The 26,693-nt window shown below is 43.1% G+C and overlaps 1 protein-coding gene across 1 annotated transcript in view; it reads right to left on the bottom strand.

Moving 5' to 3' along the window:
- ajap1 (adherens junctions associated protein 1) overlaps window positions 1-9,061 on the bottom strand; it is a 57,777-nt gene extending 48,716 nt beyond the window's left edge. The window contains exon 1 of the mRNA XM_049018118.1: window positions 8,185-9,061. Within this exon, the coding sequence (XP_048874075.1) occupies window positions 8,185-8,213 (29 nt within the window). The 5' untranslated portion in view covers window positions 8,214-9,061. The remainder of the gene's footprint in view (window positions 1-8,184) is intronic.
- Between the last annotated feature and the right edge of the window lie 17,632 nt (window positions 9,062-26,693).

Genomic DNA, 26,693 nt, shown 5'->3' with positions numbered 1-26,693 from the left:
TTTAGACTAAATAATAACATCAATTTTATTTTCTTCTCCATATATTCCATATATATTTTTAAGTGTGTCAGACCATCTACAGAGATCTCATCTCCGCTTCCCACCAGTGGCTCGGCTAAGGATTGAGGTGGATATCTACAGAGATGTCAGCATATCATCAATTACGAGATCCATACATTGCCGGCACCAAATAATGCTTTTCATACAATTTAAAGTTCTTCTTTCCACCTAACACTGGACTTTTTCTGTTCCTGAAAAGACAACTATCTTAGTCCTAGATTACGCAACTAGTGACATCACCTTGGTACTGCAGTCCCCAGGTTACATTCCCGAAGTCTGTCTTTAGGAGTGTTTTAACACCAGCACTTATTAGGACGGTTAAAGCAGACACTGGTTCGAATTCCCCCTTGCTGCGATTTGTTTGGGCAGGTGTGAACGCAGTAATCTCAGTCTAGTCCCAAACAATCTCTGCAGCAGTTCGTTTGTGGTGTGGACGTGATCCGACCTCGATCCGACCAAACTTCCAGGTGTATCCTGCGAGTTAGAGCTAAATGACCCCCGTAGCCAGGTGCGCTTTGCATTCTGGGATACGCCAGAGCACACAAACCAGGAGCAGCAGCTGGGCAGAGAAGGAGAAACGAATTGAGCCTTTACTTGGTCTAGCAACAAGGTACGTCGCGTTCTTGAAGTCTGGGCAGATGACTACATCTGTCAGCTCCTAAAAACTCTGAAGTGTTCAGTCAACGACTGAAGGAGAGAGAATTATGCAGTGTGTGAAAATAACAACAACTATCTAGGGAGGTTCTGGGGGTGTGGTGCCCCCGAGACAGCATGCATATCCCCAACCCCCCATCTTCCCCCAAATATGTATGCTGCTTGGGTCTGAAATAAATGTGTCATTATTACTATTATTTACATTTATATATGTGGACTAAAATTTTGTCTGCTGGGGACAGGCGAAACGCAAACATAGGCACATTTTCTTGACGGACTTCGAATGTCGGTACGTCGGGTGGTCGAGTCGCTTCAGTTGGTGAACTGAAGTTAAATCAAAGCTGCACACAAAAGGCAGACTAAACAAGGAATCAGCGTGAGTTACATTTTTGTGAAATGGTAAAAGGTAATAGTAAAGCTGTCATGACCTGCGCGTCCAGTCCTCATGTGTGCCACGCGCCCTGATCATCCACGTCTGCTTCCCCGATCATGCCCAGCTCCTCCGCTCCTCGTGTGTGCCACGCGCCCTGATCATCCACGTCTGCTTCCCCGATTGTGCCCAGTTGCTTCCTGTGATATCGGCTTGTCTGGTGTATTTAGTCCACGTCCAAGTCCATATTCCCCAGGTCTGTCATTAATGTCGTCTGTCCTGCTGTACCCTGCCCTGTCTGTTGGATGAATAAAATCCCATTCCTGACTCTATGGCTTCGCTGCCTTCCTGCCCAACCAGTGATCGGCATAGAATGACAGACCTCCGAAAGAAGATGCCTCGCCTCATGGAGGAGGAATACATGTCCCTGGTAGATATGAGGTATTATATTGGCTAACCCAGTCCGAGATGCAAGAGGATCCAAGAGGATCCAAGAGGATCCCGTGGCTCGTGGGTTAGTGCAGCGAAGCATGGCTATCCTGGAAGGGATGTCCCTACCCGGCGACATGCACCAATCGAGGTGCGTGAAAACTTCTGGCGGCTTCGAGAGAGCGCGGCTGAAGCGATGCAGTGGCAGGTGCACCTTCACAGCGGGCTAACGTACAGTCCACTACCCGAAGAGCCCCAAAGTTCACCCAAAACCATGGGAAGGAGAAGACAGCATAATCTCCGAGAGCAGGAAGCCACACCATGGATCTTTCTAGGTGCTACCAAGCTCCCCGCTGTGTCAGAGGACATCCTTTCCGATTCTCAACCAGTCTGTGTTCTCCCCTGAAGCGCTGCTTCACACAAGCGGGTGCCCTAAGCTCGCATCGAAGCCGCCATGCAGCCAGTACCAGTACCAGCAACTCGCCCCTGTGCAAGGACATGCCTGGCTCTTACAGGGGCCAGGTCAGTAAGGGATACAATTCCGCGGATCCCGAAGGTCCTTCAAGGGGCAACACCCGCTGCTGAGACACAAATCCCGACTCCAGTCCCCGCGGTTTCAGTGCCGGCGGTGAATGCTCTGCCCCCTGCGGTTCCTACACTGGCGGACGATGATCTGCCTGTTCTGCCGGCACCTGATCTGCCTGTCCTGCCGGCACCTGATCTGCCTGTCCTGCCCGTGTCTGAACTGCCTGCCCTACCGTGTCTGAACTGCGGCATTCCCTGCAGGCCCAGAGTTGGCGGCTCCTGTGGCGCCCGAAGCGCCGCCTCTGCTCCCTGCACCGCCCGAGCTCCGTGCTGCAGCTGCTGCACCGCCCGAGGTCCCAACGCCACTTCCACCTACAGTACCGCTCACTGCTACGACCATGGCCGGAGGTCCCGGCTATGCCCGTGGTACCTGCTAATGCCCCGCCTCCTGCTACGCCTGCTACACCCCCGTCTGCTCCACCTGTCCCTGAGGCTCCTGCTCTGCCACCTCCAGCTCCTGCCCTGGCCGAGGCCCTGGCGCAGCCCACGCCTCCGCCTAGCCCTGCTCCACCCGTGCCTGTGACTCCTGCCTCTGAGGCTCTGCCAGTCCAGGTCCCTAACCCTGCTCCAGTCCCCCCGACTTCAGCTCCAGTCCCCGAGGAGGATCCGGACTGTCAGATCATCGCTCCTCCTCCCTTGATGGAGGGAGAGGAGGAGCTTGAGTGGGATCCCTCAGGGACCTCACTAATGACTCCTCTGCCCTCGCCTCAGTGAAGTCGACCCTGGCCAGAATCCAGCCTTTCAGAGTCCCAAAAGGGGAGAGGACACAGCCGCAGGGCCAGGGTCCCGCCTGCCCTGCCCCCTGGCTCACCCTCGCTCGCCTTGGCTGGGGCTCGGGGGACGCCTGCGGGTCCTGGGGCTCTGGTTCGGCGGTCACCTGCGGCTCCCTATCTGATGCTTCGTCGCCCAGCCTTGGTCCTGCCTCCGTCGCCTCGTTGGTCACCTGCAGGTTCCCCCGCTTCGACTCCTCGGTCACCCCCGCCCATCGGTGGATGTTGCCTTTGCCTGCTGTGGTGACGCCGTTGCCTGCTGCAGCTTCCCCTCCCTCCTTGCCTTCGCCAATGTCCCCTCCGGCTTCCTCCTCGCCTCCCCTGGTGCCCCCTCCGACTCCCTCCTTGACTCCTCCACCTGTCCCTCGCCCTGCCTCCTCGCCCCCTGTGAGGTCCCCTCCTGCTCCAGCCTCCCAGGTGCTGCCCGTCGCATGCTGTGGCTCCCTTGGGCTCCCCTTTGTCCCCCGGCCTTTCCCGTCTGGCCTCTTCTGTTTCCTCCTTGTCCCTTTGTCCCACCTGCCTCTGCTCCTCATCCCTTTGTGCCTCCCGTGTTCACTCCCAGCTCTTTCATTCCACCTGTCTCTGTTCCCTCTGTATTGCCTCCTTTTCTGATCTGTCTGTCGGCGTTCCCCATTTTGTGTCAGGTCCTGTCCTGTCCCTGTGCCTGTTCTGTGTGTCTGTCCTGTTCCTGGTCCCTCGTTAATGGTTTTGCTCTTGTGTTCCAGGTTCTGCGCCCCAGTCTCGTCCTGTCCGTTGCTCCCCTTGGGGCACACCTGGAGTGCGTGCCTTGTGGGGGAGGGGGTTCTGTCATGACCTGCGCGTACAGTCCTCATGTGTGCCATGCCCCCTGATCATCCACATGTGCTTCCCCGATTGTGCCCAGCTGTTTCCTGTGATGTCGGCTTGTCTGGTGTATTTAGTCCACGTCCAAGTCCATATTCCCCAGGTCTGTCATTAATGTCATCTGTCCTGCTGTACCCTGCCCTGTCTGTTGGATGAATAAAACCCCATTCCTGACTCCATGGCTTCGCTGCCTTCCTGCCCGAGCAGCGATCATCACAAAAGCATTGCATAAGTAACTTTTTGTCTTTTGCTTCTTAATGCTGGCAATCTAGTGTACGTAATACTTGGAGGACATTAAGGTCAAATGCATCTGTCGCCCCTAACAGAACAACTGCACCCAGTCTGGCTCCCTAGTTTAAATGGTCTCGACCCACCCCTCTTAGTTATACAACAATAATACAAGTACCTACATACAATACTGTATTGAACCTGAAGCCGACGAACCACTGGAGCTGCATAATTTTTCTCGAGCATCACAAAGGAGAGAGTGATGAACCGTTGTATTTAGCTTGAATTTTTTATGTAACATCTCTATTAAAACATCTAGCTGAAATTGGTATGTTTTTAAGTGATCTGGCTAATGCACTGGGAAATAAAATAAAACAATGCACTCAAAGACGACATTAAGTACAGGCAATTTACCACTGGGATTCCTCATAGCCATGTTGAAGCCTGGGGTATCCTGTGCTATGTATGTAACTGCAGATCAAGGGGAAAGATTGAAAATATGAAAATAATGGCGCTCCCTCCATGCACCATGCTCAACAGCCACCCTTTCACATTCTCACTGCCCTCCTGCAATTCCGCCGTTGCCATGGAGGAAATGGAACACTCAGAACTCTGACCAGAGGTCTGCCCGTTACTGCAGGTCAAGTTCACATCAAAGACACTGATAACCAATTGTGCCTGTACTGCAGGCTCCTTATCAAATCAATAAGATTGAATTCTGGATTAAAACACCAATGTCTGTCCCCATACAATAAAAGTTCAGAATAATCAAGTGTTTCACCCACTGCCTCTTCTAATTTTCCAGTACAGGAAATGTCACAGGGTACGGCCCTTTGGTATTTTTCAGCTATTCAGGAAGAACAGCTGATTCATATGCTGTGGGAGCACATTCTCCACAGTAATGATGAGATGCTAATCCAGAGCATGGCTCCTTTAAGAAACTGAAACAGCTCGTGCCTGAGGTGCGGCGCTTGGCTGGGGTCTGACATATGACTCACCTGACTTTTGTCTGGAGTTCATCCTTATCCTGATCACAGATTTTAAATAAATTGCTGATAAACAAGAGCCAGACGACAGTGTTTTTTGTTTTAGTCGTATATATTAATATCAACCTCATTCCATGATTTCAATGCAAACTATTCATCTCTATCTATAATATATGCATACTCCAGAATAAAATTTTATGTTTGTTTGTCAATACCCAGATTTTTAATTGCAAAATTCTTGCACAGATCTCCCATATTCATTGAAATGTGATTTGAACGATTGACCTGGTATTGTATAAGAAGTACTGACGTGTGGACGGCGGGATCGACAGATGGGTGATTAACTCATTAGTTGAATTTTCATTTTTTTTATTGATTGATTGATATTCCCAATCAGCACCTCAAATGTCCGGAAATGTAGTAAATATTAATTCCACAAACTGTTCATGTTTTTATGTTGTGTCAAAAGATTATAATCACATTAGTATACAGTCTCAGACTTCACACATAGCATAAGATATCCATTAATTGAACTAATTCAGTTCCGCTACACAGAATGTTGTCCTTCTCACTCCTCCCAGAAGGGAAAATCTGTGACCTTCTTTGAAATTCTAGTTCTGCTTTAAATAAAAAGTGGCGTCGATACTTGGAAACACGTGAATTCCATTCATTAATTACTTTCATTCATTACGGCTGCATTACTATAAATCACCTGCTTAATTTGCTCACCAATCTAAACCCACACCCCGGCTGGACGTTGACGAACCAAACCGCAACAGCCTTTTGCAATCCATTACCTCTCTGTTACTAATATTAACAAAAACAAGACAAAAGACGAACAATTTACCAAAAAAAAAAAACTTTTAAGACACGAAGACCTTAAAAATTATACTTAATTACTCCAGCATATCGATTTATTGGGCTAAGAAGTAAAACTTAGACAAGAGGCTCCGAATTGTTTCTTTTCTGTTAAATGCTGAAATGTTTTTTTTTACTTCGTTTTCCCCCTAGATCAATTTGTGTGAATCACATTCACTAAACCTCAGTATTAGGAGATTATAAACTACATTATTGTCTCACGCAGACGCCGAATCCTCTCGAAGTGTCTCTTTGTATCTTTGTGGGAGTGCCGGCTCTGGACGGACCTGTAACCTAAATGTCTGAACGATCCGGCTGTATAAAAGACAGAATTCCTGTATGATTTTTAACCAGAGAATTGATTTAACAGCAGTATAGTATATTCACTTATAACATCAACTCTCATGCGGGAGCATCTTATGAAAGAGTTTCTCATCAGCAAGATATATTTCCAGAGAAATGTGACGTATAAATTTGTGTTTATCTATCTTAACATTACAACAGTTATAGAAACTTGGTGTAGTACGGGACGTAACACACGAACGGCCTAAAATCAGAGCAGCCGTGGGGTTACTTAGACTACAGCTAATTTTCTTTGTGATAACCCTTGATAAGCTTGAAAGTCTGTTCTATCCAGCCTTTCCATTCCGATATATACGAGGATACTTAAATCTGTAAAAAAAAAAAAAAAACAAATTTAGCACATAGTGTTGCACAGAGCGCATTATTTTAGCTGGCATGGGTTTAGTAAAATGCGATTTAGTACTGAGTTCATTTATATACATCTCTGATTGACAAGCGGACAGAAGCTTTTTTGTACATATGTGTGCGCGCGCACGCGAGAGAGAGAGAGAGAGAGAGAGAGAGAGAGAGAGAGAGAGAGAGAGAATGGCTCCATTAGTGTGCTTTTGGCTAATAAGTATTACCTGCAGTCATAAATACTGACCATGAGGTTAAACGATAAAGGCGAAAAGCGGACAGGCGCGTCCTCATGCATGTTCTCATGTAAGACTCACTATTTCTTACGCTTGCGTGCCGGATTTGTCCTCCGAAGGCGCTCTTTGCCTGACTATGATTCTCATGGAATTTTGCATGGGCAATTAAACTTTTATGGATTAGCTGGATTCAGCTTCTGCCTAATACTAATCTTGAGACACAGAACTAGACATGAACAAGACATTAAACAGCCCCCTTTGGCCCCCTTTTTAGCGGTTAAGTTGCGCATGTGATTTTTACCGTCAATTAAAATTATTCTTAGTGGTTGCAATTTCTTCTGCCTGTTTCATATACCGATGTTAATACTTCCTTAGATATAAAACAAGCATTTGTCTCCAAACTATCAATGAAAAACGTTAAATATTGCCTGTATTCTATGTACCTAAAGTTGATTCGCCCTGCGATTATTCTGTCATGGACTGTATTTTAACAGAGAAATTTAGTTTCAAAATAGTCGCCTGAAAATTTAATTTCAAACATTCCTTTCTGACTAAATTAAACTCTCAAAGGACGCAAATTTACTACTTTCTCGGAGTCATTTTAGTCTTTTATAACTTATATCAGTATGTCCTCCGTATACAGACATGAAGCATTAGTTGACGATAATTAAAAGGATTAAAAATAAATTTTTTATATGAATTTTCTTTGTCAAGTAATATCACTACATGGGGCAAATTACGAAGCGTTATTAGAATCATTAGTTTATGGTCATACTGGGATCATACAGCCATGGCTCTCAGCTATTCACTTCCACTCTTCACATACACTATTCCCAGTGTTTCATTGTACTAAACGCATATTTTTTTAGAATTAGCTAGAATTGTTTTTCCCCTAATAATTTATCTTGTGTGGTCTGTAACGTTCTGTGCGTTGGGGTGGGTTTTACTTTTTCTCTTTTCCTTGCGCTATTTCCTAAAACGATGTGCAATTCCATGCAGTTCCTCCTTCTGCACCTTACCGTGTGTGTTTGGCGACCTCCAGTGTACGACGCCTGAATATTTCCGCTACAAAATACTTGGTAATAATAAGTAAACTAAGAAATATCTTTTTAACGTTCCTCCTTATGTATCCAGTGTTAAACACCACAGCAGAGACACTTGACATAAATATTATCAATCGCATGTATGTATTTACCAACTGATAACCATCTGAATTAATAAGTTATATATATGTACAAAAATAATTTAACAATACCATTCATACTATTAACTCTTTTCATGACGTAGTTAAAAAATCTCAAATCCGTATAAAAATGCACAGCCTTGTTAGCAAAGACTATTTATATATGCAATAGTATTTTTAATAACTTGATGACATCTTACCTGGCGCATTGATTTGTTTAGCGCCCATATTTGCGAATTTTTCGACCATGAAAAGACAACAATTAAGTTATCGTTTATCTTACCTGCGATGAATAAGGTGTTTTATCCACATTTTTCCTATAATAATTCCGAATCAGTCTTTCCTGTATCCTCCCATTTATGCGCGTTTCCCAAAATGTCGATGATCGCACATAAAACAGTTAAGTTAAAGACCTTATTCCTGGCATCAACAATGCGAACATTCTGAGCTTCGACCCCTCACGATCTCGCACATTAAAATTACTCCGAAAAAATGAAAAGTCGGGAGGCCAAGTATCTGTTTTACGCGCAGTAGTTTCCTCTTTATTTTTTATTTAACGCAGCAGAAGAAGGCGCCGGCAGCGATCGCGGGCAGGTGCTTTTCCTACAAGTTATTCAATAAGGCTCCTTCAGTTCACTGGCTTGTGTCGATCAAACTTTCGATGTATCGAGGATGACCAGATGCGTCCCTCTGCCAATCCCCAACAAACGGCATGAAAAATGTCACCAAAGCGCTAAGGTGAATCGTCAACATTTCCCGTAGATTCAGCTTCGCATCTGAGCACGGATCTTTTCCCAGGATATTAATTTAAATCATACCAATCTGGCATCGCCTACGAAAAAAAATGTTTGACGCGCAAAATTGGAACTTAAAAAGCAAACAAGTGAGGCTGTGTTTTCAGTCCACGGAGATGCGGAGGCGCAAATTCCACCGTCCGCATGTTCACAATATCATTCGAAACATATTACTGAACTATGAAAACCAAGGAGATGGAGCGCAGCAAGTCTAAAAAGAGCCCGCTTTGCAAAATGAGACTGAAGAGGCGAAATGTCAGTGGCGATGAGAGAGAGAGAGGGACGATGGTGCGCTTATCATGTGCGGAGGGAGCAGCGATGCCGCCCCGCGCAGTATCTCCGCCGCTTCTCTCTGCCTCTCGCAGACTCACTAACAACCTGCCAGTCCAGCTTCGTTTGACACTCCCGTGACGTCAGTTTAAAGTAAAATATGTGATATTGCAAGGTCTCACCACACACGCAGATACCAGCTTCCCTGATTCCGCTCAGATGACACATAAACGCGTATCGTACAGGGGACCTGCGGACAGAGATGCGAGCCTTAATTAATTAATGTACCAGAAGGCTTTCGACAAAAACTGGAAATTGTTCATAAACGCTTGAAGCAACAGAAATTGCATTTAAGAAAGTTTAGAATTAAGTTTTTAATTTAATTTTTTTTTTGCTTTATACTGATGTATGAAATGGAACATATTGGAACATTTTAAATAACTGTGATAAAAACATTTTATATAAAAGTGGGTAGGACTGCTGCCCCACAAGGCTATGGGTTCAAGTCCCACCTGTGCTTTGTGTGTGAGCTTGTTGGTTTCCGTGTCCTTTGTGGGCAACATGGGATTTTCGGGCACGGAGATGCATTTAGACTATCTGTTACTCCTACCCTATATTGCCTGTAGCGCCTTCATGTGCTTGTACTGCACTGGGAACCTGTCCAGGGTGCTCCCCTGGCATGTGCCCTACGCCGTCTCGAATACGGTCCCGCCCCTCCCTCATCCAGGATAAGCAGTCGGAACTTGGATTAATTAACAGCTGCAATGATGTTCGCACTTTCTTTCATGGAGATTAGAAGGCTAATATGTAATTCCCTTCCTGTTTGTTACCCTCCGAGGCTGCAGGTTGAGGTCAGCCTCGATATGCCTCTCTGTGGCTGTCCTCTGGCTTTGCTGGTTCCCTCACTGCGTCCAAAGGTATCCAGTTCAGATGCATTAGTCAGTCTGAATCATCAGTATTCTCTGTGTCCAGAATATAGCTCACGTCGTGCCCTTTGCATCCCGCCAGGGGGTTGTGGATCACCTGTCCCTAGGCTGCATGGATGGATATAGACACACATATTGCAGAATAAGTCAAGGAAATGCAATGTTATTTAGCAGAAGAACTAAAACAACTATTGGAGGCATTTTTCACACTTTACTGTTGTCTGCTCCCAGTTGGCCAATTCATTCCGGTCTATGTGCCCTGCTTAAATTTTAAAGACATTATTTATGTGTTATGAGTATGGTCTTGTTCTCCAAGTGCTCAATTAACTGGTAGAAATAAGTATGATCTCTTTAAGTATTGTGCAGTGCCACTGCTATTTACGTTTGTTGAACATACATTATACGCTGATAATTTCAGGCATGCTAATGGGTATTGGGTGAGTTTAAGCTTGTTTAAGCCTTTTGTTTTTAGCAGGTGACAAATCCCAGTGAGACATACAATCCCGTTTACAGACGGCTCTCGTTTGCATGCCTGGTTCTCCAGCCCACTGGACGGCGGCACTTGGTATTTGTGTCATTTAACCGTTCCAGCATCGCAGGGCCAAACACGCTGCAGTGCAGCGGGATATGCACAACAAACCTAAGGACAAACATTGCTGCTCCTAACCCAGAAATCGCTCCCCGAAGCACAGCGTAATAGCCAATCGTCTTATTCTCTAGATATTGAAGAAGTGGAGGAGAGGATTCAGAGCTCAGGCCCCCTTCGGAGGTGAGGGAATAGCAGAAACCTTAAATTGAAATAAATAAATATAGCCAACAAATTGACTTATCAGAGCTCTCTGATCTCTGCCTTCAAGTGTCAATGAGTTCCCGTAGGTTGACAAAAGTGGCTTTATCCAGTCACAACCCAAACTCCATTCCAAGGCACTTTTAATACTTTAATTAGCTGTACAGCTCACTCTTAACGGGCGGAAATGAGGCCCTTGTGTTACTTTATTGTCTTGCAAAAGCTGACATTCCAAAGAGAGGGAATTTCCTATAAAAGGTTAACTAGTCGTTAGATGGTCAACTGAGGTGGAATCAGTCCCAATCTCCAGCCACGGAGGCCATGATAAAGTGCGAGGTTTGATGGGGGGGAGGGGGGTCACCTTATTCCTGGGCATATCGGCCAACATCACCTTTTTTGTTGTCCACAAGATCACATGTTTGTGCCCTAAAACACCTGTTATGGCAGTTGCTTGCAGCTTGTGCTGATCTGTGGAGTGTAAGGTGGGGGGCATCTAGGGGGGGGGGGTCTGACGGCTTCTCTGAAAGCGGGTTAGCCGCAATAAGGATCACCCAGGGGGTGATTTGTGTTCAAGAAAAGCTAATTACGCAATACATCTGTCTGTGCTCGATCACAACAAGTGTAACAGTACACAGATGTCTACCTGTCAGACGCTGCGAGTAAATTGGACTTTACTGTGATAAAAAATGCTTGAAAAAGAGAGAGAGACAAATGATGACCTTCAAAACCAATTAGACATTAATGATTAAAATGTGCTTCAGGATTGTGGATGACCCTCTGTTATATCCGCATAACGAACAGGCGAAGAATAAACAAAGCCGTTAAAGCTGCAAGAAACGTTCACTTGAAATTTTTAATTGAGGCATAATTTTTAATAACTGTGTTTTCCTGTGACTTAAGTGATTGCGTTAATTGATTCTACCCCAGCACATTTCCAGAACTACGCGTTGTCGTGCTGTGCGCTAGCTGGCTGTGTTCTGCCGGAACTGCTCCTAAAAGATAAATGAATCCCTTCCAGAAAATAAAATAAATTTTGTTTACTGTATCAATTTTTAATGAAGAACTCCTAACTCCGTTGTTAAGTTTCATAATGTTCTCCAGTATAGCGCTTTCCATTTTTATGTGTCTGTGCAATTGCTTTTTTTTTACCCTATTTTGAAGCATTAACTGACCCTTTAGGGGTCTGTTTCCACGATACAATCCCTTTTTTAAGGAGAATCCAAAAAGCCACTTACTGGTTTTCTTATCAGCTTACATCTCTTTTTGAGGATTAATTTGTTGCTCTCACAGGTACGCTGAAACCAGCACTGTGTATGTGTCGAAATTTGATTATTTATTCTTAATGGCAGGCATTCAGGAGTAAACGAGGGCAGAGACTATTTTAGTACGTAGAATGTGGCAATGATGCCTCTGAGAAACACGCCTCATCTGAAAAGAAACACCCATGAATTAATCCATTTTCCCTAATTATCTGTTATTAGTGACACTGTGGTTGCACGGCCCCTGTATGTGGGTCATATTAAGAATGATGTTCGAAATCAACATAAACACTGACCTACAAGAAAGTTAAATAAATAAGTGTTACACTTCTAAAGGAGCATCTTTTCACTGCAAATGGAAAGTGTTTTATTGCTGTTAATACAGTAAATCATGCAGTTCTGTTAATTATTTTGCAGCCTAGCTGACCGCCCCCCCCCCCCTCCCTAAAATCACCTATAGTTACCATAAAGGGGTTGTAACAAATTCAAATCATGTTTTTTGTATGTAAAATATGTTTGTATCCATCCATCCATTTATCCCGGTCATGTGGGGGCACTATCTCAGCGTAAAGGAAAGTTCACAGATTTGTGTCTCTTTTCTCCCTTAAAGCACCTCATTTCCAGCAGCTGACACCATGACGGATTCTGATGGCCGTTTTGATGAAGATGCAGTTACTGTTCCAGATGCAGCATTTTAAAACATTGCCCACACAGACCTTTTCTCTCGATGAAAACCGTTTCCTACAGACATGTTTGTCCAAGTACAGACATGTTGATGACCCCCTGCTTATTTTAAATACCCCTCCCATTTTTGGCATTTAATTGCAGGTGCCTTTGTTCCAAATTTAGAATAATTATTATTTTCCAAAACATTATGCTTATATCAATACTCACCACAATTAAATGTGTTCATTGTCTATTGTTTCTCACACAATTACACGCGTCAAAAAGGTTAAGCAGGCCTGACAACTTGAAAGTGTTAATATGCATCTGAAACTGAGACCATATTACGTGTGATTGTATTTGCCATGTCTTATCAGAATAATGATCATCTGCCTTTTTCAAAACCAGATCCTGAATTATTAGTCCTAATGACCAGCTAATATAGTCTTAAATCTGTAGCTAGTGTTTAGTTATTTCCTGTTAACATTAATGGGTGGGATTGTGTTTGTGCTCAACAGAACGTTGATAATGATGTTACCTATAATTATAATGATTTAAGCTGGTCCAGTGCGAATGGCAAACACACACAAACATTCATTAAATCTTTTATACAATGCTGATTAAATATTGTGTGTCCATCCATACATGTACCATAGAATTTTATTGGTTTATGGGAAACCTGGAGGCTATACTACGATGGACAGGATATGAAATAGGGGATGCCCTGGACGGGATGCCACTACATCATCTGACAAACGTGCAGATCTGGTGACGGTAATCAAACCCGTGGCCGTCGTGATGTGAGGATGCAGAACTGCCCACTCGCCAAGATTCAAGGTTCAACATTTAAGATGTTGCTGCAACTGTGCAATAATAGAAATGCCACAGCCAGTAGAAAGAGAGATTAACAGTATACAAATAAATAAATGATAAATAGAAAATAGATATGTCATAAGTACAGTGCAATAGCAAAACCATTAAGGCATGGGTGGGTTGGCAGAAAATCGGGGGGGGGGGGGGGGGCAGTCTCATAAGAATTCACTTTGCAACAAAATCACAGTACAAATTTTACTACTTATTTTTTATCAGTTTCAGAAAGACCCATGGTGAACGCTGAATGGGTGGGGCTCTGGGGGGCTGGAGTTCCATCTGGGAGGGGCCCAGGACCATGTTTGTATTCGCCAGTGATGTTGGGACTACAGAGTAACTACCTTAGTCATCATTCTGATTACTTTGGGTTTGAACAGTGAAACAAAAAGACGTCCAATGGAGCAGAATCCAGTACGCCCCAATTTCCAGTTTATATAGACTGGAATGACTGGTGACAACATTCCAGTATTATGTCTTCAGTGTGACTGAGCTGAAACACGAAAAACGAGATGCGTAATATCGTCCTACTTTTAACCTCCATTAAAAATCGTTGTGAATGATTACAGGACTGAAGGATATTTGCTGTTAAACTCAACAGGTTATAAAGTCCCTATCAGACTTGTTAGGGTTATTGAAGCTCTCTCGCTCTATATGCTTGTACAAAAGTTTCTTCGGATCTCGCTGAAAAAGACACTGCAGTCAAGGATTTAGTTAGGAAATTGTACGGAATATTACAAGGACCTCCAAGGTTGAATTCCACGATATCTCGTTGAAGCAAGTAGAATTAAGGGTGTAAAACTGCTGAATATCTGATTAAAATAAAAAGGGTTGTTGTTGTTTTGGCTCCACACGGGACAGAATCTAGATGAGAGCGAAGTTCCCTCGGTATGCTAATGCTGCCTTTTCAAGACACGCACACCCAGCAAAGGACGTGCATGACTGTGTGCCTTTGTGGGGAAAAAAAGCAAACCTGAAGGAAAAACAAAAAACAGAAACAGGAAGTCATTAGAGTGAAAAAGGAGTGCTTTTATCTCCCAGCCAGAAAACGAGTAAAGATGAAGAACAGATGGTCGGAAAAGGGGAACAGCAATCCAGACCAATTCCAGCACCATGTGGGACGGATTTGACACCTGCCAAAAGCACATAAATTAAACATGGCCGTCAGACAGGCACGTGGCGGGTAACCTAGGACGCCGGTCATGTGAACAGAAGCTTTTAACAGCAGACGTGATGCCTCGCGGGTTTCCTGGGTGACTCAGTTGCTAGGAGCACACTGCCTGGGTGCTGACTCACAGAAGTCGCCGCACGCCGGAAGCGAGCGGGAGTTCCGCGCCCAGCGCCGCCGCCGTTAGCCCCCCTGTGCACTGGGGTTCACGAACCGGCGCCCGTTCAGTAACTGCCTCCTGGAGACAGACGGTCCAGGTGCCTGGACACAGCTTGCCTGCCGAGTTACGGGCTGCTTTCCCCCCCACCCCGCGCTGCGCTCTGTGGCTGCTGGTGCGACAATTAGCTGTTGGCTAGTGAGAGCACGTATCCGCGGACAACACGCTCGGCCCCCCCGTGCTTCCTGGTGCCGAAAATTGCCAGGTGTGCAGGACAATTGGAGATGACTGAAAGTGGGACGGATAAAATTTGCAGCTAGAGGGGAGAAGTTTCCCTTTTCAAGCGAATGCTGTGGCACGTCCACACGTCACTGAGCTCTCTATTCAGAATTTATTGACATATTTTTAATAAATGGTATTTTTATTTTGGGCCACATAATTATCATTAATATAAAATAACAACAAGCTGCACTATTTACTCTGCAGTTGCGTCCTTTGAAAAGTCTGAGGAAGCTGCAGCTCACTGGAATCTGTTATTCCAGGGGAGTTTGCTCTTCCAGGCCTCAGGGCCCACAGGATGCTCTTATTGCTGTTTGGTTGCTTTTTAAACTATTGCATGTAATTATCTGTTATAGAAAGTCGGCCACTAATTGAAATGTATTCTGCAAGCCCTTCCTCAAGGCCAGCGTCCTCCCTGCCTCGATATTCGAAGCCCTGTTTCACAACCACTGAAATATCTGTCCACCTTTATTATTTGATGGTAAGAACAGGATCTGTGATGGTTTCTGGTAAGTTGAGGGCTCAGACCGAGTATGTAAATGTGCTTTTCCTACAGCTAAGTGACCATTTTGTGTGTTTTATTATTTTTTTTAAATACATACTTCATACTTGATCTGGAGGGATGTGTTTACATAAATTGCTTCTTGCTGAATCACAAAAATGACAGTTGGACATAGTTACAGTGACTAGAAAATAACAGTGGAAAATACTGAGTCCTCCCTTCCTCCTCAGCTAATTTGTTTTTCGGTTGAGTTTTCTGGCCTCACCTTTAATGACTCCCCCGGTAGACATATCCTGTGCAAAAACAGGACAATTAATAGGCAGATTCAGTTATTTAATTTTTTATCCATTGTCACGTCCTCACAATTTTCTGCTGTTTCTTTTTATTTCTTGTGTATTCCTGGAGCTCGAGGTCTTCCGGAAATGAGAGCTGACGCACTTCTCGCCGCTATCGGACAGCTGGAAGCCAGTGACATCAGCGAGCTGCCATCAGGATCAGCGGTGGAAATTAGGAGCACATGTCATGGGTCTCACATGGGTGTCAGCGGGTGGCAGGCCGAGGAAATGACTTGCAGAGTATGACGAGTGGAATTCTGCTGTTGTACCCTTGAGTAAGATACTGAGCCTAAACTATTTTAGTCATCCCACTGGGGAAAAGGGGGACATTTCCTAACGGCTTGTTTTAAGGATGAAAATAATTATTCATTAGTGCTATGAATAAATATCTTGATACCGTAACAGGTTGGCATTGTGGCTCACTTGCTAGAACTGTAGCATAAACATCCAGGGTCAATTTGATGATTTGATTCTTGGCAGATGTTTCCTATGTGAGATATTAACATGGATGCCCTCTTTTTTTCAGTGGTGTAGTTATTGACTTGGGTAGGTGCTTAAAGACACCCTGGAAGTTCCTTTATTCCGCCTTGTTTTGCATGAGGAAGCTCTGGGTGCCATCGAGGGACGTATCTGAATTATCACTAATACATGACCTGTAAAGGACAGTCGTGACCCTGAACTGGATCACGCTGTTGTGAAAGATGGATCAAAGGAAAGCGGCATGACGTTGGGCTCGTGTGAAACGTCACGTCGCTGTAGCTTCATGCCGTTTATCTCCTAAATAAGGAGCCATGTGAAGGACATGGCGTCAGGTCCAGTCAGGCACCATACAAGTTCCATTCCTGTACTGTTATTGCCTTGTTATGCTCCTCTGCACACATCCCAAGGTCTGCCCCATACATTCGCTTATCACACTTTATTTCTCTGTTTATTGTCATTATTATTTGTACATCTCATTAATATTATGACCATCTTTTTTACTTCGATTTTTTTTTTTTTTCCTCGATTGCATGTTTAATTGTATGTTTAACTGATATGTCCTGCCACTACCTGCACCTAAAGGAAATCCTTGTACTTTTCATACTTAGAGAGTAAATATTGTGATTATATACATACATACATACACACACGCGCACACACACATACAGACGCTTCTCTACTTACGAACGAGTTGCGTTCTGAACCGTTCCTAACTTTAAATGTTTGTAAGTCATTATTCAACATCATTTTAAAGGTACTCAAATCTACATGCATAAGTAAGTATGATATAAAGTCAATACATGTTTTCTTATCCTAAAACACATTACTAATTATACATAAAACAAGAATGGATAATGGATGCACAGAATATTTCGCAATAAACAAAGTAAACTTTGATCTCTAGAGAACATGTCTTACCGATACACAAGTACGAAGGACTAGGATGCCGGGAGTACGAACACTACGCTGCTGCACGGCGGGAGTCACGGCCAGAAGTCGTACTGGGCGGAATTGGTGCGCAGAACAAAATTCCATGCTGCAGACAGGAAGTTGAAGCCCGACGAACACAATTTGGAATTACAGTCCTCTTCATTTGTAGGTCTGAAAGTTTGTAAGTAGAGGAGTGTCTGTATATGTATATATAATAGGGCAAAATTTTCCCTCCCTATCAGCTGCTTTGGTTCCATTTGCTTCATGTTCTAAAGCCAATTCTGCATTTTTCTTCCTGCCATGATCAGCATAACCATTAATGCAACGGCCTTAGAAATAAAGCCATAAAAATATACCCAGCAAGATGATTTCCTAACTCCAGCTTGACACAACTCAGACCCTTAGTGACATAAATATCTCATGCACCGGAGTCCCTCTGCGGGGGGTTTTCTTATTGTCGTTGGTCCTGGTTCCTGTTGCTGTGTATTCCTTGGACCTTATTGACCAAGTCAGCAATCACATGCGTAATTCGCTGTATTCGCCTTTGCCTAGTGCCACGTGCTCGGCTCTGGGCGCCGGCAGAGGTGGTGAGGCTTTGCCGTGGTTGTGTTTGCTGGAGCGATTGATTAGACAACAGAAGTTTAGGAACGCCTCTCCCCCCCCATCCTTCCTCATCCCCCGCCTTCCCCCCTCCCATGATGACTTCTCCCATTACTCAGGGTTCATTTGCAGCCTTGAAACCCTCTTTATGACATCGGATAAATGAAAAAAGAACAACATAAGAACTATAAGTGGAAACGGTTCATTAATTTGAAACGTCACCAGGACCAAGATGAAACCTGCTTCAAGCTTTGCTCCAATCCAAAGTGTGCTGTACACACGTACTGCTGCCTGCTAGTATTTCCATAGTCAGAGCTCCTGAAGCATGTGACATGCTTGTGTTCCATTCATGGCGCTTCAGTTCTGTGTCGTTACAACACTTTTTGACTAAGCAGTTTATTTGATCATGTGCAGCAAATGCAGATTAGTCATTATTTTTCAGCACTTCAAAATGCACATCATTTTCATTCCGCACAAGCAAGTTTTAGGTGCACAGTACTCACATAATACAAATTTTGTACAATTTATCACTTTGTGACTGAGTATTAGTCTGCGAGCCACCAAGCATCTTGATTGATGAAAAATCTCCACAGTATGTTGTTTGCTGGATTCATATCGTCACCACATACAATACTATTTAAAGGTCACAATGCAAAGAGGAACTGTTTGGGCAATGCTGCCGGGCAATTGCAGGTCCTCCTGAGACAAAGGGCAACTTATCTAGATGATTGTAAAAAGTTGCCCACTGCTGATTTCAGTTTTTCAAAATAGGAATTTGCTGCCCAGCATCAATGAAAAATGGCCCAAGTAACACTGGTCAGCAACACCAACATTCAGTTTGCAACATTGCTCAAAAAATCCACTCTGTGTATCGTCACACTACCCATTAAAATTTCAGATAATCTAAATTGGTTACAATAATGTATTTATTGCATGTACTGTATTGTATGTATCACAGGGTTGGGAAGTGCCTCATTCTAAGGTACCATTCTGCAAGAGATTATTTCTTTGCTTTGGTCGTAATCACCGTGTTATTCAATTAAAGATGCAAAGCATTTATATTGCTGTTAGATTCCTCTGATAATAAGCATTAATGTCTTTCTTCAGTGAGAGATGCTATTCTTTCCCCATTTGTTTAATATTTATCAAGTCGCCACACTTAACAAACTGGGAACGTCCCTATAAACTATCCTACTTATATCCATCACATCTGACTGAAATATGTTGAGTACTGCAAGAGCACGATGCCAATAAAATGGAATAACAATGAAGGAAAAGCTCTCTTCCACATAACCCATCAGTCACAGAGTTTTCATTTCAACATGCGCTGTCAGACAATTCAGGTGGTCATTCCTGTGTAACCAAAAAGAGAGCTGAAGAATTTCTATAAGAAATTCCTGGGGAACTTTGGGGGAAATTTAGAAAACGCAGTGGCCACCTCTTTGAGGGCCCATCAACTGAATATAAGCTTCTTTTTCTAAAAAAAAAAAAAAAAAAAGTACCATAGACAATAATTATACATCCAATTCCCATTCCCATTTATTCAGAACAGGGTCACAGCGAGCCTGGAGCCCATCGCGGGAAAGATGGGCCGAGAGACAGCAGACACTGCTGCTCCATCACACGCTCTCAGACTGTGGCAATTCAGTGATAGCAGTTCACTTAACTGCATGTCATTGAAATGCGGAGGAAAATCGATGTAGTTACTGCGAGAGCTCCACACAGTGTGGGGCAGGAATCCAACCCACAGCCCCGCAAGTGTGGGACCACATTACTACCTACGGAAGCACTGCAGCATCCACTGAGAGGCCACCATCTTTACATATTGAACTTCAGCAGTTATGTAACCATGTACAGCTTATACCAGGCCTACCATCTTGAGTTTATTTGGAACTTCTGTCTCCAGTAAATACAAGTCATTCAATCAGATCACTGATGGCCTTTCGAGTGGGTAATGTGTATGGATAAGGGACTACTTAAACTTAATGAATTAATATTTGAACGGGTGCTTTAGTCACAATGTTTTTTTACTAAATTTGATTACAGGAACTGAAGTAGTGGAGCAAATGCTAAGCAACGTAGAGGCCGTTGGAGAACTTGCATTTCTTAGTTTATCTTGGTTTCCTTGCCAACAACAGAATTGCAAATAGATGGTATGCTAATCAAGTCATTTGGTTACCCAACTATGTATACTGAATGAGAACAAGGCCGAGCTGTACAAGTACAGGGAATAGAAAATGATAGCAAGTATCATTAAAAGTAATTTTTTTAGATTTTTATTTTTTAGATAAAACTTCATTTTTAAAAATATTTCCTGAAAAATCACATTACCTGAAACCACGAAGCAGTGCTCCTCATCTAGAGGCAGTTCTGATCAAAAGAGATCTTTTCATCCTCATAGTGGTTATATAAACCTAATACATACTGCCTCTTGTTCCGCTTACTGGCAGCTGTTAATAAATGCAACCGGCGTGAAACGTCGCCAGGAAAGGAGCGAATGTAATACGGTGTAACATGGAGCACGGCACACATGACGGTGAACGCGGGAGTCAGGGAACCCACCATCACCCATTGAATATGTACTTATATATTTGCATTTTTATATTTCATGCACACACACATACTGTATTATATGTGTGTGTGTCATATATATATATAATATATAATATACTGTATATACACACACACACATAAAAGGTCCACATTTCAAAGACAGACTGGTAACTGCAGTAGCACCTCAGTGAAATGTAAACGCCGCAAAAGGATATGATTGAAAGGCTCTGAAGGGAAGGCAATTGAATCAGACGATGGTTGAGTTTTTGGAGTGCAAAGACGAAAGCCAATGAACCAGACACCTGGCCTCTTTTCAGCCTGCGTATGTATTTGGGTTAAACTTTACCTCTTAACTAAAACTCCTGCCCACTTCCAAAGCAGAAGTGCAGTTCATTAATTTTTTGTGTCTACAGGCAAGAAATAACAGGCCGTCAGCAAAGGGATCCAATGATAGCCGATGATGCAAAGAGGCAGCTGGCATTGATTTTTTTACAGCCGCAGACATAGCAGAACAGAGGTCTTGGTGCAACAGGCTGAGGGATCCTCCTGAGACCATCCGTAAATTACAGCAGGCCTCTCATATCGCAGACGAACGATGCCAGGCTAACCGCGGATGTGCTTGTTAAAACTCAGACATTGGTTGATTTAAAAGCACCTCAGGTCCGTTTCTTAGCTCTTCATCAGACAGGCAAAAATCCGTCAAACTCTGGTAGAACAGGACTTGGGATAAAGATTAGGTCTTCCCATTGGGATGTGGCAATCTCATTGATTTGTGTTTGGGTCTTTACCACAGCAGTGTTAATGCTAATATACTCCAACAAGTGCAGTTTCCCTAACATTTTACTAAAGTGAAGTTTTAAGGTGAAATACATTAAATAGGCATCATTTGGTTCATGGATTTTACTTGGTCCATGTGCAGCAGAATGGAATGGAAATCGGCAATGGGAGTGAATGCTTATTAAATTACGGATAACTGGCCCGGCAAGGCGAAGCAATAAGCTGCGCAGCTAGACGTTCTTCTGTTTCCAGGTGACCAGTTTGGGATAATTTAAGGTAACAATGACCTTCTTTTTTTAATAGGGTTCTTGTGATATTTAGCTTCTTCTGGTCCAGACTGGCATGTCTTGGGATTTGCCTCCAGCTCCCATCAATGCACACAGGAACTGCCACACTCTGACGATATGAGCTCCATTAGGAAGCACTGAGTTATTAAAATGCACAGTGACACACTCCCGCTGGGTTGTAAGAACTATGTCATTGGATTGTTGGAATGAGGGCCCCATGTAACCCAGATAGAGTTCTGTACTCGAATAGTCCTACCAGGTTAGAAAAAACTGTCTTCTTCAAGGACCCCTGAGAAAGTAGGAGTCATGCAGCAGACACTCAATCAGGCTGCCAGCCGAGGGCATTGATGACGTACCAGCTTCTGAGATTTTGGAGATAATCAGCACAGAGTGACGGGACTCACGAGCTTCCACTTTCAAAGAGAACTCTCCGTGGTTTATAGACTGAAAACCCTTCTAAAATGACAAATTCCTGACCATTTCGTGCTCTGGATGTGGTGGGAAGGTCCCCACAGAAAGAGAATCCCATAGAATAGCCTACTCTGCTGCATCTATCTTTCATAGAAGTTTAATTTGTGTTTCCCCCAACAACAGACCGTCTAATTGACAAGACTAACCTTTTTCAACGAATAAGCAATTGTCCCACGACCTGTTTTAACAGAACAGATGTCGAATAACATTCTGCACAAAAAGCAGCAAATGCTAAACAATCACGGTTTACCGCCTGTCACAGCACTGGTAACAGCGTGTCAGAACAATATACTGCAAAATACACAGGTGCATATGAATACCTCACCAAATAGGAAATATTCATGCAGAGGAGCCTAATTAATGTTCTCCTTGCTCTGCTTTGCATATTGTGTACTTTACCTAATAATTAATGGCATTGCATCTGCAAGGGGCAAACTTTGAACAGGGGGAGGAAGACGAAGACTAAACTGGGCTGCACTGTGGTGCAGCTTCCTTACAGTGGCGGCACAGTGACAGAAAGGCGTGCAGAATGGCACAGGCACATGCCAACGCAGTGACGAAGGAGGAGGGGGCATGAAAGCGGAGGAGAGGCGGCAGGTGCGTCGATTGCAGAGCTTGCCTAATAGTATCTCAGAGGACTTAGTGGATGCGCTACGTGTTCGGTCCAGGGGCGAGGAAGAGGGGCAAGGCTTGAGATCTAAAGAGAAAAAGATGTGATGCGAAAGGGGACGTTTGTTTCACAGAGTAAGCCGAGCATCTTGGTGGGAAAAGAGAGCGATCGAGAAGACAGACAACGTCATGCTGTCAGTAGAGGCTTCCACATGCACCTGGCAGAGCTAAAGAGGCCGCGACACATATGCAAAGTGACAATGAAACACAGAGGACTAAGCATGAGAGACGGATACATGGATGACGTACGATTGTGTGTTAGACACACGTCTGTGATTGCGAAGGAGGTGGCGTCATGTTTGCTTCATTGATGTCGATCTCCAACTTTCAAAGATCACGACTGGAAACTGTGTTTGTTCTCCTCTCTAGCATAGAAGGGCCTCAATCCAATCACCTTTTGGTAAAATACAGTTCTTTAACCACTTGGCTCCATATAAACCTCCATCATTTCCTGCTTTTATATTGGCATCTTGGCATACAGGACATTTTGTGACACCTCATCTTTTTCCTCTTTTATGAAGACATGCACCCATCCTGACACGTCCGACTGCATCCGTATTTCAGCGGAATCCGCATTGATTTAATGGCAGCAGCCTCACATCCAGCACATGATTTTATTGAATGGCCGAATTAATGAACGTAAGCCCTCCCTCTCCATAAAAATGCACATCCTGCAGAAATAAACAGCATGGTGGCTCTCGATTTGGTTCTTGATTTTATTGTCTACTGCTGTGTGAAGTCGATGAACTACCGTGAATGTTTTTTTTGTTTGTTTTTTTAATCATAGCCTCTTACAGTACCAGTAAATTCAAGCATTAGAACGTAATAAGTAAACAAAAAGCTTATTTCATAAAACACAGACAGTAAATTAAGTACAGCCCAAGGAGTAAGAGGAAAACTGTTTTTGGACTAAGTGAACTGGCTGCTTATGTGTAGTTGGATGGTTTGTTCCATTAAGCTTCCCAACTTACCGCCAAAAAGTTGACTAGAGAAAACTATAAATAAATATCTTGGGTTCATACTGTCTGCAATGAAATAACAGTCAAAGTAAATTTCAGAATCACTATGTTTTTTTATTTGTTTTTATTTTTTGCTTTTTCCATACAGTCCCACCTTTTTCTGATTCGGGGATGTACACAGCATTGTGAAATGTATGTATGTATGTATGTATGTATGTATGTATGTATGTATGTATATACACAGTATATACTATATATATGTGTGTGTGTATGTATGTATGTATATAAACATACATACGGTATGTACTATATATGCCTGTGGTTGTGTATGTATGCATGTGCACACACACACATGCAGTGTGTACTATATGTATGTATGTATGTATGTATGTATGTATGTATGTATGTATGTATATATATACACAGTATATACTATATATATTTGTGAGTGTATGTATGTATATAAACATACATACGGTATGTACTATATATGCCTGTGGTTGTGTATGTATGCATGTATACACACACACATGCAGTGTGTACTATGTATGTATGTATGTATGTATATGTACACACACACACACAGTATATACTATATATGAGCGTGTGTATGTATGTATATAAACATACATACGGTATGTACTATATATGCCTGTGGTTGTGTATGTATGCATGTGCACACACACATGCAGTGTGTACTATGTATGTATGTATGTATGTATGTATGTATGTATATGTACACACACACACACAGTATGTACTATATATGTATAATTCCAATTCCCATACATGCAGCTACAGTCGAACTGAAGATCCTCCTTCATGGCGCTTCGCCCTAAACAAACTTAGGGGCTGTTCCTTTTAGTTCCGTTGGAATATGAGCCCAACATTTGTGCTTTGCCTGTGCTGTACAGAAAAGGAAGCCTGACGTTTCCGTTGGGTCGGGTTGCTGCACCATCCGCCCCCTGGCTTCACAGAGCTGCAGGTTTTGCTGTCGTTGAGTTTTCACGGCATGTTCTCCTCCGCGGCGGCGTCGCGTTCATGTTTAAGACAAACCATCACGATTCAAAAAGCCAAACGCTGCCCATGCTCCACTCATACATATTTAACATGACGCTCAGCAGAGACTGAGCCAGCCGCTTTATTAAACTTCAGGAAGTACATGGCCAAAGCAGTTTTTGACAACAGGCAGGAAATGAAAGATGCACTGCTGTTTGTGTCAGTGGCTATTTTGCCGAAATCTCACACTCACTACAGACATCTATCTGAGTCTTCTTCTCCAGGACTCATGTTGGAATTTAATATCTCCTGCACAATAAAGCAGTTCTCTAGCTCGTAAATTTCATATCGCAGAATTATTCATGAACCAAAATAATTTCTCTGACATCGTCAGCTGCTGCTGTACAAAAGGACATTGTTATTCTCATTGCTATTAATGTCATCAACATTACGTTCTTCTGTTATTGCTTTCGGTTGAAACTTAGCGACTTGATTTCTGTAAACCGTGACTTACTGTACAATCCCAGTGAATCAAACTAATATAGTATACTGTGATAGAAATGCAAAGTTTAAATAATGTACTATCTAACTTTTTTCTCAGCTCAGAGAACAATAGAACTTCAAGAATGTGAAATCAGGTGTTTACTGGTTCTTTTAGATACCGTGTGCAAGGCAGAGACCATACAAGAATAATGACCTCAAGGTCTATGCGCTACATTATAATTTTCACAGTTTGGAAACATTCCAGGTTCTATTTATTACGTTTAGCAGAATTCAATGAGAACAAAACAGCAGCAGAGGTAAATCAATTTATCTTCTACATGGGCATATCACAGCATTAATATAAAAGCCGAATTAATATTAATAGTGTAGCAACTGTCCTGTCTGAAAAAAATAGTATCATTATTCATTGTGCTTTTCAGTGCAATAGGCCATGCACTGTACACTGCTGCAGTAACTACATAGTCGCAATGTATTTAATCAGACCTTAAATTTGGTGGTTTTACATCAAACTGACATTAATACACCTTAGCTCTCTTAGTTTTTCCCACTCCTATTTGAATATTCCAGGAGTATACAGTATAAGAAGAGAAATGTGAATATTATGTGTAAAAATACAGCTCTGGAAAAAATTAAGGAACCACTATACATTTTTTTTTTTTTAAATCTGCATTTTTAAATCCTGGTTTAATCCTGGTTCTGCTGGCAGAAGGCTACACTGCGAGGCAGGCTGCTTCAAGGTTCAAAATCTGTAAGACAGCAGTACACAAGAACAACGTGAGGCAGGAGACACTGGGAACAACAGGAACCAGCCAGGAAGAGGGCAGAAGCAGCTTTCTAAAGCCAGCGATGATTGTCAACCTGCAGTTACACATCAATTGGAAGATGACCTCAAGTAACCTTCAAAAAGAACAGGAAACATTAAGTGGTGTGACGTCCCTCCCAAACGCAATGATTGCAGCTCCAAACGTTTAAAAACCCAACATATTTTAGTTTATTGTTTATTATTTTAGGCAATTCACATAATTTCCGCAGTCAGGGACCATGGGAAGCAAATAAATGTCTAGCTTTTAGGGTCTGGAGATGAGAGAAGAATGAAGAAGTTAATTGTCAGATGCTGTTCTACCTCACGATGGAACACATTGAATAGGGAAAAAGCTGGGAAGTGTCCAAACCGGTGACACGCGTGAGCAAGGCTGCCAGTTCAGGAACGCTGCTTTCCTTCACTCAAGATGCAGTTATTGTAGCCTAATTATTCCTGCATATTAAATCAGCTTGTTTTCGTTCCATGTTTCAAAACTTATCTAGATGTTGCCAAGACACAATAATTTTACTGTCACCCAGTGATCTTAGACATACCAACATCATCCGGCTTATAAATGAAAAATCATGTATATTGTTTGCTGATTTTCAGTTATAACATGTATATCTATATACAGTTACTGTATACCGGGTATACATGGTACAGCATGTGTAACTGCAGTAAAGAAGGATGAGTGTTTCTGTCCAGTGTGTCTATATATCTGTGTATTAATTTGTATGTTTAAAAACCTGTGAAG

This window comes from Brienomyrus brachyistius, chromosome 6 (genome assembly GCF_023856365.1).
Source record: "Brienomyrus brachyistius isolate T26 chromosome 6, BBRACH_0.4, whole genome shotgun sequence".
Lineage (NCBI taxonomy): Eukaryota > Metazoa > Chordata > Actinopteri > Osteoglossiformes > Mormyridae > Brienomyrus > Brienomyrus brachyistius.
Note: the sequence above shows the minus strand (reverse complement) of the source record. Positions and strands in the feature narration are given on the sequence as shown.